Below are 17,902 nucleotides of genomic sequence, written 5' to 3'. Positions count from 1 at the left end.
CTGGCTCTTCATTCTCGGTGCGAACAAAAAGCTCCTCCCACTTATTTCTGCACTTATTGTCCACTTATTGGTTGAGCCAGCCAAGTGGTTTTGTCAGTACTTGTTCCGTAGGTGATTATTCTTTGTCTACCCGTGAAAAGATCAAATGCCGCTTATGTTTATATCTGCAAAAACGTTCTCTGGAGCACTCGCACCTCGGTCCGGGTTTTTCTAATGGGTGAGATAGGGAAAGATCATACTGGATAATTATATAAACTGTGGTGTTTGTATAGTATGGCTGACAACAGCCCATGTCTTCTTCAGACCAGAAAATAATTTAAATAATTAAATTAAAAAAAAACTTAAAAGACAAAAAATAGTGTATTGTCAGTTTCATATACATACTGTGATACCTATTCCTTACAGTCTTAATACTTCTTTATTTGTTAAAGTAAAAAAAGTGAAAACATTTATAATGTATTTTGTGTTCAGTAAAGTGCAAATTACGTTCTGGTTTTGAAGAGGTGGGGGGGGGGTTTCAGCCCTACTCATACTTATTGTTGCTATTTTGAGTTTGAATTAGTTATTTATTGTAATTTATGTTCGTTTTGGGTTCAATTCATTTATTTATGGTGATTTGTGGTAGTTTTACGCTTGGAAAATTATTTGAATTTATTTCTACTCATTTTTGGCTTAACGAAGCTGTTTACTACTCTTTGACAAGCTTGTTTTATAGAAAACGTTTTTATGTTTATTTCCGTTCATTTTTTTATTGACATAGTCTTTTTCATATAAAAAACAATTTACATCTCTTTTAATTTGTTTTTTTCTATTATGCTCCATAGTTTTTACTTTTAATATTATTTGACATTATTTCTGCTCATTTTTGGTTTAGCGAGGCTCTTTACTTTTCTTAAAAAAATAATGTTTCCAATAAACAGATACTATATGTAAGTAACCTAGCCTAACCTTAAAACGAACTGAAATTATTACGTATATGACAGGGGTCCCTCCTCCTCAAGACCTCGCTCTTTACGTTAAAGTTCTCTCGTCATGAAAAAATCCGATACTTGTGTCTTATACGCCACTGACTCAAGATTAATTAAAAAAAACTTTTTTCCACAAAATAAGTTTTTCAAAGTAAAGTAAAGAACTCCATTAAACAAAAAATGAGCAAAAATCAAATCAAATAATCTACCAAGCGTAAAACTACCACAAATCAGCATCAATAAATAAATGAAACCCAAAACGAACAGAAATTACAATAAATAACCGAGTCAAACTCAAAACGAGCAGAATTAACATAAGTTGGGCTCAAAACCCCTATGCCATCCCAAGGCCAGAACAAAATTTGCACTTCACTGAAAAAAATATGAATATTTTTACTTTTATAACTTTAATAAATCAAATAATATTAACATTTTGATTACTAAATATCAGTATATGCATATTAAACTGACAATGCACATTAAAAAAAAAGTGAATGTGATGTTTCATTTAAGTGTTTTTCCAAGTATTAAATGTTTTTTTTTCCATGAACGTTTTTCCAAGTATTAATTACTATTATTAGGTAAATGTAATGTTTCATTTAAGTGTTTTACGATGATCACTGATCAAAGTTTATGTTATTTGTGCCTTTCATTTATGCTATTTTACTGTGTTCATGGCCGTATATTTGCCTTTAAAATACAGTTATTTATCTATCTATCTAATATGCAGAATAATTGTACCAAACAGATTTTGCATGCAGACCCGCTATATTTTACCCCCCCCCCCCTATTGTGCAATTCTATAGCCAAAATTTATTTGTAAGATAACGAAGAAACTAACGAAGAAACCGTTTTGTTCTAGAGTTTTAAACATCGTAAAATTGTGTGAGTGGCGCATAATACACAAGTACCAAAATTTCTCCCCCCAACGGAAATTAAAAAAATAAAACTCAAATAAAATTCTCAAATTTGGAAAGCCTTATTTTCCACGGGGGGGGGGTGTTCTCCGAGGGGTAAAGTATTCGGAGAGTTTGAAGTCAGAAAACAATTCTTTCTAGGTATGTGGCCACTAAAAAATTACAGAAGAATAGCAAGGTATCTGGAAATTTTGTTAACTAAAAAAAAATATATAAATTAAATAATTAAAATAGTATAAAGTAAATTTAATGTTTCATTTAAGTGTTTTCTTCAAGTGTTAAAAGGTTTTTTTTATCAATGACCATTTTTTCCAAGTATCATTTACTATTATTAGGTTAATGTAGTGTTTTATGATGATGGCTAATCAAAGTTTATGTTATTTATGTGCCTTTCATTTATGTTATTTTACTGTGTTCATGGCCGTATATTTGGCTTTAAAATAAACTTATTTAACTATCTATCTAATATGCAGAATAATTGTACCAAACAAATTTTGCATGCAGACCCGCTATATTTTACCCTCCCCCCCCCCCCCTACTGTGCAAATCTATAGCCCAAATTTATTTCTAAAGTAACAAAGAAACTAACGAAAAAACCGGGTTAGGTTAATGTAGTGTTTTATGATGATCGATGATCAAAGTTTATGTTATTTCTGCCTTTCATTTATGTTATTTATCTATCTATCTAAGATGCAGAATAATTGTACCAAACACATTTTGCATGCAGACCCGGCGTGTTCTCGAATTTTATACAGCGTAAACTTGAGTGAGTGGCGCATAATACACAAGTACCCAAATTCTTTCCCCCTACGGAAATTAAAAAAATAAAACCCAAATAAAATTCTCAAATTTGGAAAGCCTTATTTTCCACGGGGGGGGGGGGGTGTTCTCCGGGGGGTACAAGTATTTGGACAGTTTGAAGTCAGAAAACAATTCTTTCTAGGTATATGGCCACTAAAAAATTACAGAAGAATAGCAAGGCATCTGGAAATTTGTTACCTATGTAAAAAAAAAAAAAAAAAAAAAAAAAAAAAAAATTCCCAGCATAAAGTAAATGTAATGTTTCATTTCAGTGTTTTTTTCCTAATGTTAAGTGTTTTTTTTTTTTTCAATGACTGTTTTTGCCAGTATTAATTACTATTATTAGGTCAATGTAGTGTTTCATAGAAGTGTTTTATGATGATCGCTGATCAAAGTTTATGTTATTTGTGCCTTTCATTTATGCTATTTTTCAGAGTTCATGGCCATATATTTGGATTTAAAATACACTTATTTATCTGTCTATCTAATATGCAGAATAAATGTACCAAACACATTTTGCATGAAGACCCAGTATACTTTACCCCCCCCCTCTAATGTGCAAATCTATAGTCCAAATTTATTTCTAAAGTAACGAAGAAACTAACAAAAAAAACGGTGTCTTCTCGAATCTTACGCAGCGTAAACTTGAGTGTGTGGCGCATACTACGCAAGTACCAAAATTCTTTCCCCCTATGGAAAAACAAAACTCAAATAAAATTCTCAAATTTGGAAAGCCTTATTTTCCACGGGGGGGGGGGGGGGTATTTTCCGGGGGCTATTCTACACGGGGAGGGGGTATTTTCCGGGGGGGGTATTTTCCGGGAGGGTAATCGGCGGGGGGGGGGACACGCCGGTCACCCTAAAACGGCATCACAAGCGTGTCTAGCTAGAATCCCATGTCTAGACACGTGTCTAGCCAGAATTCAATATCTAGGCAACAACCATTCACAAGTAAAATTCGGTGCTTAGCTAAAACTACAAATTTTAGTTTCAAATTGTCATTTCTAGCCAATCAAGAGAGCTTATACGGACAAAACTTTCAAAATTGTAATTCCTATTTTGACATGGGATTCTAGCTAGACACGCTTGTGAACGCCGCTTTAAAGAATTGGAACAAAAAGTCAAACTTCACCGTAAAGAGCGAGGTATTTATGAGGGAACAATCCCCCTCATATACGGAGGAATTTTCCTAAGCATACTTTTATTTTAAAAAGAATTTGATTTCTGATCGTTTTTCAAATCATGTCGGAAATCTCCCCTTCGTGTAAATCATTCCTCCAGACAGAAAAAATCCTCTGGGCAATTCCACCCCCGCTGAAAATTTCCCAAGGAACATTTCCACATGTGAAATGGATTCGGCAAAGAGAAAGTAAAACAATAAAAAGAGTTTCGAAAAGGTTTTCTGGCAAATTCACAAGTGTAAAATTTTCCCTGGAAAATTCACCCAGAAAACATTCCTCCCCGGGAAAAATATCTCCGAAGCACATAATCCCTCCTCCCCCTTACGATAAATGCCTAAATAATACCCAATAACCAATATTATACGTAAACTATGTGCAAATTTCACAACTTACAGCCCTTTCCCCAGGGGTTGTGAAGGATCACAGGCAATCACAGCCCCTGTCAAGTTATCCCCAAAGGGATAGTCATTAGACTTTTCAACTATGCAGGACAAAATGGTTATTTCAAAATTTTGATAGGACGACTTTGGAGAAAAAAAGGTGAGGGAGGGGGCTATTTGTCCTCCAGTCCTTATGGTCACTTAAAAAGGGCACAAAAACTTTTAATTTCGGTTAGAATGAACCGTCTTCCGATATTCTGGGATCATTGGTTCGATACTATCAGCCCTGGAAAAAAAAACACAACAAAACAAACAAACAAATCTACAAATTGTTTTGGTTGTGGCAAAAAATACAAAATTCCACATTTTTGCAGATGGGAGCTTCAAACCTCTGCGATACGGTTCTCTAAAACCCTGAATTTGATGGTGCATTTTTTTTTTATTAATATGTTTTATTAAACTTTTATTAAGAGTTTCGGCTTTGAGTTTAAAAAAAAGCTTGTTTTCAAATATAACTAGAAGTAAAGAGCTAGTTTAAAACTTAAAACGAACAAAATTATCCTGAACGGAAGGTAACTTTGAACTTTTGTCGGAAGATAGAAAAAACTTACAATCGAAAATCGATGGAACATTTGTAGCTGGTAATGTTGAATTTGCTCTATTGGCAACTGGAATACAATTCCGGGCCCCGTATAACCAATTAATAAACAATTAAATTGATAATACAGGACAGGTGAATCAGAGTGATTTTATTCGTTTTAAGCTTGGAAGTCGCGCTTTACGTAAAATCAAAGAATAGCCATGGCAATAGCTCTATAGAGTGGTCCTAACCCCCCCCCCCTTAGCACCGAGCTAGTCCTACTAATTTCAGACGTGGAAAGTAAAAAACTACCATTTTTCCGGCTACACGTCACTTCGTTCTGGTGCTGGCAGAAAGAATTTACGAAAAGGGGATTGATTTCGGGTCGCACAAACACTAATTTGTTGTCAAAATCATTGCTAACAAACAACAAATATTTGTTATAGGGTGCGGAAACACTCCATCAATAGGGAGATCAATCGCGTCAATAGGGGGACCAGGCAGAGGGGCAAATGCCTCCTAGATTTTTCGCCCCCTCTCCTAGATTTTAATTAATAGCTTTTTTGTGGTATTTCACTGAATATGTCTTTTTCAGTGTTTTCATTGAAATTATTGAAAAAACGATAAGTGTGCCCCCAGTAGATTTTGAAAATACATTACCCCCCCCCCCACTAAATTTCCGTGAATTGACGCAATTGGGTTGGATAAATTTCTGTTGCTATCTATTATAGACTACAGACATGGGCACCAGCAGGGGATGGCAGGGGGGGGCATGGCCTCCCCTGGAAATTTGGGACTATAAAGTAATTACAAGGAAAGAGAGCAGAATGGGTAAAACCATGGAAAAATGTGTGCTGCCCCATTGTTGGCGATCTGCCAATACATTTTGATCCTTAATAAGGAAAATATAGGTTCTAGTTTGTGACTGAGTGACCCCTTTCAAGTTTTTCACAAACATTTTTGATATAAGATTTGGTTCGAGGAACAAAAAACAAAAAACACATCAAGTTCTTCATAGTAACGAATGGTAAGTAGATAACGATCCTTTTCAATAACGAAAGAATAAGAGCCTAACTATTGATAACACTAAATCAAAGAATCAGCTTTTATGGTGATCTTAAATATGTAATTGTTAATTAGTAATTAGTGCAGTTATTAGTACACAAGAAAGTTCGTATGATTATAGAGAACAACTTAATAAGGGGTAATTTCGGCAAAAATATGCCGTCAACTTTTCGCTTGCATTAAAAGACTACCCATGAGCCGGTATACGAAGTCACCATACTCAGAAATGTTTCCCCTGATCAGAATGCTGGGAATTTTTTCCCCTTAACGGATACGTTTTTTGTCTTTTATTACCATTTTTTTCAAGAGTGATTGTATTTACCTAGTTGTCACTTTGAAAAAGATTTCATTTTTTACAGTTATGAAGTATTAAGGTGTCAAACATATTGGTTTTTGGTATCCAAAATTAAATTATAAATATTGAATACAAATTTTTTATTTGATTTTCTTAATCTTAGTTTCAACGTTCTACTTTGAACAAACTACTTTGAAAACGCGTTACTTCTTATAAACACTGAGTAGTCTAAAGGCATTATATGTTTTGGTGTTTGATAACCAAGTTCAAAACTGTCCATATTTTTAAAAAATATCCACCCAACGCTTCGGCATTGTTCAACAGAACTGACTGCTGGGAGTTTATATCTTAGTTTTTGTGAGTAGGCTATGATTTTCTGCTTTTTTTGTAATTACTTAATTTTTCCTTTTTTTTTTACTTTTACATTAATTGACATATTTTAACCATTGCCTTTAGAAAAATGTTTGTCTCTAAGCATCATTAAATAAAAAAACAAGATTTTTCAACCAAAAGTAAGGAGCAACATTAAAACTTAAAACGAACAGAAATTATAAAGAGCGAGGTGTTGAGGAGGGGGCAACCCCCCTCATATAGTTAATAATTTCTCCTTACTTACAGTTCGTTACCACGAACCGCTCAATTACCCATCAATATCAAAACAGAAATCATTGAAATATTGATCTTTTTCTGCGTTACCAAAAGTATTGTATTCGTAATTCTTTAGTTTCGCGAGATGTAATTTAAAAAATGCAGCAAGTTTCAAACTTAAAACAAATTGAAATTATTTTGTTTATAAGGGGGACTGCCCCCTTCTCAACACCTTTCTCATTAAACAAAAGTTCTTTAGTCCTTTGAAAAATCCTTTTTTTTCCAGTTGCAAATTTTCTTTTAAAATTTGGACAAAAGCCAAACTTCACAGTAAAGAGTAAGGAGCTAAGGAGGAGACAGACTTTTGATTTTCTACATAACTGAAGCCATCACAACCTCTACAATAGGATTTTCTTATCGATAAATACATTAAATACATTTGTTTAAATACACTGAAGTACTTCATATAAATAGAAAAAAAAATATTACCATTTGAAATTGCTGAAAACTAAGTTCCTAGCAGTACTTTTCACCCCCCAAGAAATTTCGAGGAGGGGCTGATGATGGCCTGCCTTGCCTTTTCAACCTCTGTGCTGGTAAAGATCTGGGAATGTAATATTTTAGCTGTATAGAGAAAAATCTTAATTAATTCCGACTTCCCCCTACCTCTTTCAACATTATCTGAAGCCTCGTGAAGAGTAAACAGTGTGTCGATTAAAGTGCACTTTTTTTCGAATCTACCCTATCCCCACCTAAACAATGACTCACTACCCCTTCATTATAGCATTAAAGATCACCAAACGTAGCCTAATTTCATTACAAATAAAGCGAATCAACTTGGTTGAACCCAGTACTGCCACCGTGTGGCATTACTTCTTTTGCAACTGGAAATCGTAAAATATAGTTATTGATACTTTTAAATCAATTAGCATCTCAGAATTTGAAATTGATTGCAAATTCGTCCTCTTCAGGGCAAAGTCGTAGTTTGGTGCCATAAAATCGCAGAAAACTAGACTTTCCCCTGGTCCAATCTGTATGGTCACTTAAAAAAGAGCTTTCAATTTACGTTTGAATGAGTTCCTTACCAATTATCTTGGAGCATCGCTTTGATACAATCACCACTGGGAAAAACAAAACAAATAAACATTCATCGACGATGTTTCTTCTGAAAAAAAAAAAAAAATCGAAACTCCACATTTTGAAGATTGGAGCATGAAACCTCTATGGTAGGGTTCTCTGATATGATGTATCTAATAAAGGGATTTCCGATAAGATCGCTCACTTTTCTGGGGGTGTTCCCCTTTTTTCAAAAATCGGGCAAATTTTCTCGCATTTTTAGTTTTGGGTGGGTAACAATAAACTGAAATAATTTTATATATTTAGAATCAGCATAAAAAGCCAATACTGTCGGTTTAGCTATTGTCAAGAGAATTCGATTTTTAGTTTTGGTGAATATTGGCCCAAGTCACTTTTTACTTCCTGTTTTTTATCACAAACTATTTGATAAGATTCTTCTATGACGATTTTTTTTAACCTCTTCATTTTATTTAGTTGAATAGGCTAATAAAAAGAAAGAGGGTCAATTTGACAGCTGGATAGTAAGTTTAAATTCTATTTTTCTTTCGCTATTCTGTAATTTTTTAAATTTCTGAATATATAAGGGATTTAAGTTCGAGGCGGAGAATTGTCCTGTTATGAAAGAGGTACATTTTACATGGCCGGTATAAAATCAAGACGTGGTATCTATGCAGGCGGGATGATTTTTGAGTATCCCTACTCTTTCTGTAAACTATTCTAAAAAGTAGGAAATTGCATAAAGACAAGTTTACATATGTTATAATCTACATAAGCAATAAATCATTCTGTAATTTTGGTTTGAATCTGATTTTCTTTTAAGATTAAATGCATAATAACTAAATATATTATTGATTAAATTTTATTGGAGAGTTTTTTCCTAGAAGTATTTAAAATAAACTTATTCCTACAAAAAAAAAAACATCCTGAAATATATTTCCAGTCAACCAACCTCCATTACTATTTTGGCGTCTACCCCCCCCCCCCCTGGAGAATTTTCTGCCGGCGCCCTTGACTACAGAACAGGAAGCCAGTCTTAATCAAATAGTTCGTGGTAACGAACTGTAAGTAAGGAGCGACCCGGCTCAATGGTAACCGAAACTCTAGAAAACGTGTTTTTGATACCAATAGATACATCAAAAGAATCAGATTTCAATGTTGATTTCAAATATATAACTTTCATCAAGTTTAGTCCTACTCATCAAAAGTTACGCGCCTGGGAAAATTTGGCTGATTTTCAAAAAAAGGGAAAAAGACCCCCTAAAAGTTATAGAGCCTTGATGAAAATCACACCATCATATTCAGCGTATCAGAGAACCCTACTACAAAAATGTGGAATTTTGAATTTTTTGCCAGAAGAAAGATGCGTGTTTATTTGTTTTTTTTTTGTTTTTTTTTCCAGGGATGATTATATTGACCCACTGGTCTTATAATATCGTGGAAGGACTCATTGGATCAAAAATTAAAAGTTCTAGTTCCATTTTTAAGTGACCAAAATAATGTAGGGCAACTAGGCCCCGTCACACGCTCATTTTTTTCCCAAAGTCACCTGGTCAAAATTTTGAGATAGCTATTTTGTTCAGCATGGTTGAAAATATGATAAATATGTCCTTTAGGATAACTTAACCCCCCGAAGTCCCCGGGGGAGTGCTGAAAGTAATTAACATTGCCCAATGTTAACATATAGTATTGGTTATTAGGAAGTATACAGACGTTTTCAGGGGGGATTTTTTCTGGTAGTAGGGGGTGGGTGGGTTGGGGGGTTATGGTAGGATCTTTCCATGAAGGAAGTTTTCATGGGGGAAGGGACATTTCTATGAAGGGGGCGCCAGATTTCCCAGCATTATTTAAAAAAAAGATCAGAAATTAAATATAAAAAAAACAAGTTTTCCAAATAAAAATAAGGAGTAATATCATAACTTAAAACGAACAGATAATATTACTTGTATGATTGGGTTCACCCCCTAGTCAGTACCTCGCTCTTTAAGCCAAAGATTTTTTAGTACTTTCATAAGAGCTATTTATTCTAAATAACGGCCTTTGTGATTAAGGGGTCATTTTTAAAGAATTGGAACAAAATTCGAACTTTAGCTTAAAGAGCGATGTATTGACTAGTAGGCGATCCCCCTAATATACGTATTAAAAATATGTAAATATAGAAGTTCGTTACGTAAGTTAATTCGTAAGTTACGTATATTTATTACTAATAAAAACGTTCATAAATAAAATTAAACAAGTTTTGAGAAAGCCATTTAACCAAATGAAAGTAAAATTAATATGCAAATTTTGTTTTAATTATTCACGTACTGTGAGCCAAAATCAAAACCTGCATTAATTCAAAAACGTTCAAAAATTAAATAAAAAAAACAAGTTTTTTTAACTGAAAGTAAGGAACGACGATAAAACTTAAAACGAACGGAAATTATTCCGTATATGAAAGGGGCTATCCCCTCCTCAACGCCTCGCACTTTACGCTAAAGTTTGACTTTCTCACAACTCTATTCTTTGTTAAACAATAAAGAACTTTAGCGTAAAGAGCGAGACGTTGAGGAGGGGACAGTCCCTTTCATATACGGAATAATTTCTGTTCGTTTTAAGTTTCAACGTCGTTCCTTACTTTCAGTTAAAAAAACTTGCTTTTTTTTATTTAATACAGGTAAGAACAAAACAATGTGGACACAGTTTGTTGATTACTTCGTACGCACAGGACTTAATTCAGAAGTTCTCTAATTACACGTCGGCCTTACAAATAATAATTGAGAACAATTATAACACATATGCAAACATGATACAGGAGCATACAAATTTATTACCTGTAAAATATAGTTGCTTGTGTTGCTCCGATGCGGTGACCCATGGATCATAGTTGCTGTAACACTTGGCACCAGAGATCTAGTTTTTGTAAACCGCTTAAGTTGTGTAAGCGGTAACGTTTTTCTTTCGAGCTATAGGCTTTAGGCCAAACTTGGTAGGTAGTATAATACACAAGTACCCTAATTTATTACCTGTGAGATATAGTTGCATGTATTGCTCCTCAACTGTGACCTGTAACACTTGGCACCAGAGACCTAGTTTTTGCAAATCACTTAAGTTGTGTAAGCAGTAGCGTTTCGTCTTTTGACCTATCAAATTTTGATACGTTTTTTTAAGTTTTTTTTGTACCCCCCCCCCCAAAAAAAAAAATTTGTACCCCCCCCCCCTCGCCAAAAAAAGCTTCAGGTCAAACTTAGTAGGAATTTCGGCTTAGTTTAAGGGATTGTTAAATTTTAATGAAATATCTCACCAATATGTCTATTGGAGCCTTCTCCCCCCATAGCGAAATGTGGGAGAATTGCCAGGAAGCAAGAGAAAGAGGTGCAGAGTGTTCCGGCAGCAACAAGTTTTGGTCGATTACCTTTGTTACCAAAGTAGGACAAAATCAGTGACAGAATAATTTCGCTTATCTCGTTCCCAGTCAAGATAAAACCTGAAAAAAAGTTACAAGCATAATTATTTATCCCTGCAAGTTGGATGTTATTATACATAGTAGGCTAACCAAGCTAGTAAAGCTTGAACCGATAAATTAGATTTAAATCTATTTACAAAAAAAAATAGCCTGGATGTTAATAGTCATCATGATTTAGTAAATTAAACGTAAGCGATCCTCCAATAATTTTGGACCCTTTTTACCATACCTGCACACACGGGGTGGGGGGGGGGGGGGAAGGATCACTCCTTAAATTGGTTTGATAAGGTTAATCCCCCCCCTAAGAACATAAAAATGGCAGTCGGAAAAGGCACTCTTTTGTATTTTGACCTTCCCTTCAAAAAAAGCTCTCATCTGGACCTTTGTGGAGCTCAGTTTTCCAGTTTTAAGAGTTGGACGCCTTCCACCACAGTTTATATAATTAGCAGTAAGTTTACCGCAGATGATTTCTGGCTCTTCATTCTCGGTGCGAACAAAAAGCTCCTCCCACTTATTTGTGCACTTTTGTCCACTTATTGGTGAGCCGGCCAAGTGGTTTTGTCAGTACTTGTTCCGTTGGTGATTATACTTTGTCTACCCGTGAAAAGACCTAATGTCGCTTATGTTTAAACGTTCTCTGGAGCACTCGCACCTCGGTCCGGGTTTTTATAATGAGTGAGATAGGAAAGATCATACTGCTAATTATATAAACTGTGCCTTCCACATACTAAAATCGAATTTTCTTTTCCAAGGATAGTACAGTTTCAAGTACAGATTCAGTACAGTTTCATAGTACAGATCAATAATAAAGTATCTCCGTGGAGATATAAAAGACTGAATTGACTAGTTTGTTGTTGCTTTTTTTGTAAACTGGTCCGCTAAGTTTTTTCATGTCAAAGAATGCAGGTCCAAACACAGGATTTCATATCAGGAAGGAATATTTCAAGAGGCAAAATACAAAAACGGACAAATGGGTAAACAGCAAAACAATTATGAAGTAAAGGGTTACCCACCCCTCTCTCTTTGGTGACGTTTATAACCTGAACAATGAAAATGAAGCAACTGACTTACATTAAAATTAATTACAGGCAGGAGTAGGGTATGGGTGAATAGTAGCTGTTTTTAGAATACAAGGACCTTTAGAGTAACTGGACCTAGGAAACAAGTCCAAAACTCACAACCACAGAAAGTGTCGAACCAGGGGTGCCAATTAGGGGAGGGGGATTGCTTCAATACTAATTTTGTTTCCCTAGATTTTTTTTAAATATATTTTGGCTCCCACTAATTCTTCGTCGATTTGTACCCGTGTGTTTAACCTAGGTATATGTTTAATTTATGAGATAATATAATCCAGGTAGCCTTAATTTTCCGGCAGTGCTGAAGATTTAAAATCCCCCAGTATGTCCGCTGTATTTAGTTACATTCTAATTGTAGTTCAGTTTCACTTTCACTTCAGTAACTCCTTTCCTTTGATTTTTATTTTCGGTGTTTAGAGGCCACGTCTCGCTTGCATATATTGTAATCGAGAAGTTCAATTTGGTAAAATACTTTATTCTAAAAATTGAATAGAGATATAGCCTACTGTCTGTTTCTATGTTCCGTGCAACATCTCAAAACAGCTACTAACTAAGCAGAGATAAGAGTGCTCCGTGGAGCAAACCAATTGTCTCATTTCCTAACACTGGCGTCAATTCAAGAAAACGTTGGGGGTGGGTGAAATAACCCTACAATCCCTAACCCGAAAGAAACTCACACTGGGAGCTGATATTGCATGTTTCTTACAAAAATAATTCTTGCATTTATCTGCATTTTTCGTCTAGTGAAATCTAAAATGGCACACCAAAGATGGGCTAATTACAACAGACCTTTTTTTCTTCAATGTGAAATTCAAGTGAAATAGGATGCCTGTTCTAGACATTAAAACAAAAAATTCCATTGGAACTTTGTCATTTATATGCTAGCTTTTAGTCATTTACTGAATGCATCCACTACTAAAATTTATGATTTCTTATAGAAATAATTATTTTTATAGCACTTATAAAGTTTTTCCAAATTTATATGAAACTAATCTATGATTTTTCAATACTATAAGAATATGTAGGCTAATATTCTTGAAAAACAATAAAAAGGGAGTTACCAAGTTACACTAAAACGAAACGGAAGACTAAATACTGCCTTCGTTCCTTTCTATGGGAGAGCACAGTACTACAATAAAACTTTCATTCCAAGTGTTTCTTCTTCTTCTGCATAGTACCATTATCGACTAACGTTCTAAAAAATTCATTCTAAGCTGGTGTCATAAATTTTAGAGGGGCGATAAGCTTAGATCTCCCCTCCCCAAAAAAGCGAATAATACAAAACACATCGGAGAATCCTTTCCATTCCCCTCATGAAGAAGGATAATTCAAAATTGTATCATGTTCAGAAATTACAGCCTTTTTGTTCAATATCGTCAATACATCAATATTAAAAATACTTATTAAAGGGCTTTGACGTTCAACGACCACATTTTTTCAGGATCAATAAACAAAGAACAAAAAAATGAAATAGGACTGAATACTTTTAAGCAATACAGGAAGCAAAAGAATCAACTGTAAATGTACTTCGGGTTTTTATTCGATGTATTTGCATAGTTCATAATTAATTTATTTATCTTGAATAAGAATATACATTTGCTATTTCAAAATAATTTTGGCGCATAGCATTGCTAAACATTTAATTTAAACAGAAAATTATTTCCGGGTTGGTGCAAGATCTAACGCGAAAAAAGAAACTTCGCTTCGAATACTTCCCTTTGGAAGTGGAACCCCGTTTAGCTCAATCCCATTTAATTAAATTCAACGCCCATTCCAATTTTCATAGTCGCTACCATCTAGTTACATTAAAAAATCACCTAATCAGGGGCGGATCTAGAGAAAAATATTTGAGGGGGGGGGGCAATGTGACAAGGTTGTCAACAACTGACCAAACTCATAAATTTATTTTAAAAAGGAGTGAAAAACAGAAAAAAGAGAAGGTGTGAGGGTGTCAGAAAATCTCGGGGTGGCACCCCTCCCCCGGATATGCCAGTGCGCCTAATGGCTGGATGTAACGCTAGGCTATAAACAAAACGTTTTTTTATTTTCATTATCATGATCTGTTGATGAGAAATAAGTATTGACAAATAATACAAGCCATTAAAATAAGCAAAGTTTTGTATATAGGCTGTATCGTTATAATGATACAAGACTGTCTAAAATATATAAAATATATTTTGGAAATATATATATAATATCTTGAAAATATATCATATTTTAAGATGAGGTCGACTTAAATGGAATTGTGATATGCAGTGGTTGAGATGAATGTTCTTGAGTTGAATGGGGTCGAAACGCAACGGAACCGGCAAAGCAAATGCCTATATTATACCTCTATTTCCTGAATTTCTTATTTATGTTACTGAAAGAAGAGGATTAAAGTTTTTTGTTCCTGATTTTGTTACTTATTTTTATTTCATCAAATAAACAAAAAATCAAGCCAATATAATTAGAAAACACTACGCTAGGGGAAAAATTTTTTGCTAACGCTTAGCGATTACATACATAACTCTTCCTAAATCAACCATAAATTAATAGATCAATCCCACAAACAAATAATAATAAAACAAACTAGGCCAATCCCCTTCACTCGCACACTTCCAGAGCAATATCCATCATCAAATACACAGTAGACAGAATATACCAGTAAGCTTATCGCAGATCATTTCTGGTCATCGTGAACAAAAAGCTCCTCCCACTTATTTCTGCCTTAGCTTGTTTAGCCTGTTTCTGCATTAGTTTTATTTCCGTTTGTTTCAATGCACTTTGATGGAAACAGTCGGAAACTGTCTAGCATGTCTAACATGTTTATATCTGCCAAAACGTTCTCCGGAGCACTTGCACCCCTGTCCGGGTTTTTATAATGGGTGATCAAATACAACTCCCAGCCTCCCCCTAGCCCATCCACCCACTCCTCCCTTCAAAAGTATTTATTTGTGTTTATCTATCGAATAATCACAAAGAATCTTAACTTTTGGCTCTTGTTTTACTCCAAAGTATTAGCATAAGAAGAACGACTTTTGTTTTGAGTGGAATAAAATACCATTCCCTATTAAAATTTTAAAAACTAGCGTTATAATGAAAACCAAAAACCTACGCAAGAAAAACATGAGAATCTTTAAATGTCTCGCAGACAATAAAGAATAATTCAGAAAGCTCTCAAAAGTCTTTTAACAGTACTTTAGACTGTAGCTACTTCTTTTTCCAAAAATGACATACATTTGATATTGCGCGTATCGACCCTGGGCATATACGTTATGCGCTAGAACCTTAGTCCAGTCACAAGTGTTTCCATTTCTACTTATTTTGGCAGTAGGATACTTATTTTTGGAGTTTTCTACTTCCAAATATTAAATCTACTAATCTACTTACTTTCTACTTATTTTTGAAGGCATCTACTCAAGGTTGCCACGGGGAGTACCAAAGTACTATTTTAATACTTTTTTATCAAAGAAGTACTTTTTGAGAAAACAGTACTTTCCGAATACTTTTCAAAAAGTATTCTTTCCCCGTATAAAATAAACGATTTCCGGTAATTTTGTTGACAAACATTCGTGTAACAGGCAGTAACGCATAACAAACTAGCTAGCAATTTAGTTTATCGATTTTTCTCATGTATTGTGATGCTGAAGACGTTCATTTTCATTACATTACATTACAGGAGTACAGGACAGGTTAGACACAAACAGGCCAGACGCCAGACAGCATATTAGGTATATATACAGATTGACCAAACATAGGTAAATATCATTTTGAAAAGTGTAGGCTATAAAGATTATAAGAAATTATTTTAAAATAAGATGTTATAACATAGGTAATTCATTATTTAAATACTATGGGGGGGGGGGTACTCTCTTCCTGAAATCCTAGACTAAAGACACTGTCGTAAAATCAAAAATCTTAAAACCAGTAATTATATAGGATACAGCTGTTTGTTTTGTTGATGAGTGTTTTAAAAATATTTTGAACACTATTTAACCAGTTAAGTCTGATAAAATTATTACTGCAGTAGAATGGGGGGTAAAGGCCCCATCCCTCACCCCTGCTGCCATCTACAATTTAGTCTAACTCTGTCAGTACACCAAATATGGGCATAGAGTCATTAGGGAGAACACGTGGTTAATGGGGTCAATGACCTCTTTTTCCAAGGTCGATTTATTTGATGTTTCTATCATCGACCTTGGAACACCTGTGCTGTCGACCTCAATTCACCTATCGTGAATCAATAACTCCCCTTAGAAACAACAAATTAATTCCCCTTTCTTGACAGATCAATCAATCAATGACATCATCTGTCAGACTTTAAAAATTTTCGCCTAGAAACGATTCTCCAGGAATAGATCCAAGTCATTAATGTCTTTGCCTCGGAAACAACTCTTTTGGTCAAACTCCAAAGGATATTAATAGCCAAAGGCCATGGAAACAATTCTCCAAGAAACATCTTAGAGATGAATAATTTTAGCGCGGGAATCAAGTTTCTTATTCATTTGAAATGCATTAGCGCAGAGATGCAAAAAACAAAAGGAACACGCTGAAATTACGTTTAGGGATTATTTGGGGGAAACCGTTTGAGACAGGTTATGGAACTATTTCGGTGAAACAGTTAGAGACATTTTGAAAGAAGATTTTTGAAGAGATTTTAGAAGAGAATTTAATGGTGAAACTCTGTGGTCGTTATAATACACAAGTTTCATTTGAACAGTGTTGTGAGGTCCTCTAACCCAACCCCAAAGGATTCGGATCCCCCACCCCAACCCCGAAGGAAGCCCCCGGTCCTCAAAGGCCCCCCAAGCTCCCAAAGGGCCACCGGAGCCCCCAAAGGCCCACCCAGCCCCCCAAAGACCATCCCCGGGCCCCCCAAAGGCCCATCGAGCTCCCAAAGGACCAACGGGGTCCCAAAAGGCCCTCCACAGACCCCCAACTGCCCCCCAGGCCCCCAACTGCCCCCCGGACCCCCAAAGGCCCTCCCTGTGCCTCAAAGGCCCTCCCTGTGCCCCCAAAGGCCCTCCCCCGGCCCCCAAAGGTCCCCCGGACCAGAGAAGCGCCGCCAGGATGCGCCGTGGGCCAGGAAAGCACCGCAGGATGTGCTGCAGGGATGCGCCGCGGGTCAGGAAAGCGCCGCAGGGGATGCGCCGCAGGGAGGCACCGCAGGAAAGCGCCGCAGGATGTGCCACAGGGATGCGCCGCAAAAAAAGTAAACTAAAAAGTAAAAATTTCGAAATGTTATCCACCAAACGCCCTCCTAAGACCCCCAAAAGCCCACCCCCGGTCCCCAAAGGTCCCCCCCAGCTCCCAAAGGACCACCGACCCTCAAGGGACCCACAGACCCACAAAGGCTCTCCCCTAGCACCCGTGGTTCGTTGATGTGTATTGTCTGAAACCTATGATTGGGGATGTGTAGTTCGCTACTTCAGGCTTTTCTGAGCTAATGTTTCCTAGTATTTCCTAGGTGAATGCTGTCTGAAACCAATAGTTTGGGATGAGTAGTTTGCTATTTCAGGCTTTTATGAGCTAGGTTTCTTAGCCTTTCGT

General features: G+C 35.8%; 1 protein-coding gene across 1 annotated transcript in view; it reads right to left on the bottom strand.

Annotated features, from left to right (window-relative positions):
* LOC148948762 (solute carrier organic anion transporter family member 74D-like) overlaps positions 1-17,902 on the bottom strand; it is a 101,191-nt gene that overhangs the window by 73,434 nt on the left and 9,855 nt on the right. Inside the window, exon 2 of the mRNA XM_089094658.1 lies at positions 11,133-11,315. Coding sequence (XP_088950784.1) covers positions 11,133-11,315 — 183 coding nt within the window. The remainder of the gene's footprint in view (positions 1-11,132; positions 11,316-17,902) is intronic.

This window comes from Artemia sp. Qi Xiang Cuo, chromosome 9 (genome assembly GCF_049724085.1).
Source record: "Artemia sp. Qi Xiang Cuo chromosome 9, ASM4972408v1, whole genome shotgun sequence".
Lineage (NCBI taxonomy): Eukaryota > Metazoa > Arthropoda > Branchiopoda > Anostraca > Artemiidae > Artemia > Artemia sp. Qi Xiang Cuo.
Note: the sequence above shows the minus strand (reverse complement) of the source record. Positions and strands in the feature narration are given on the sequence as shown.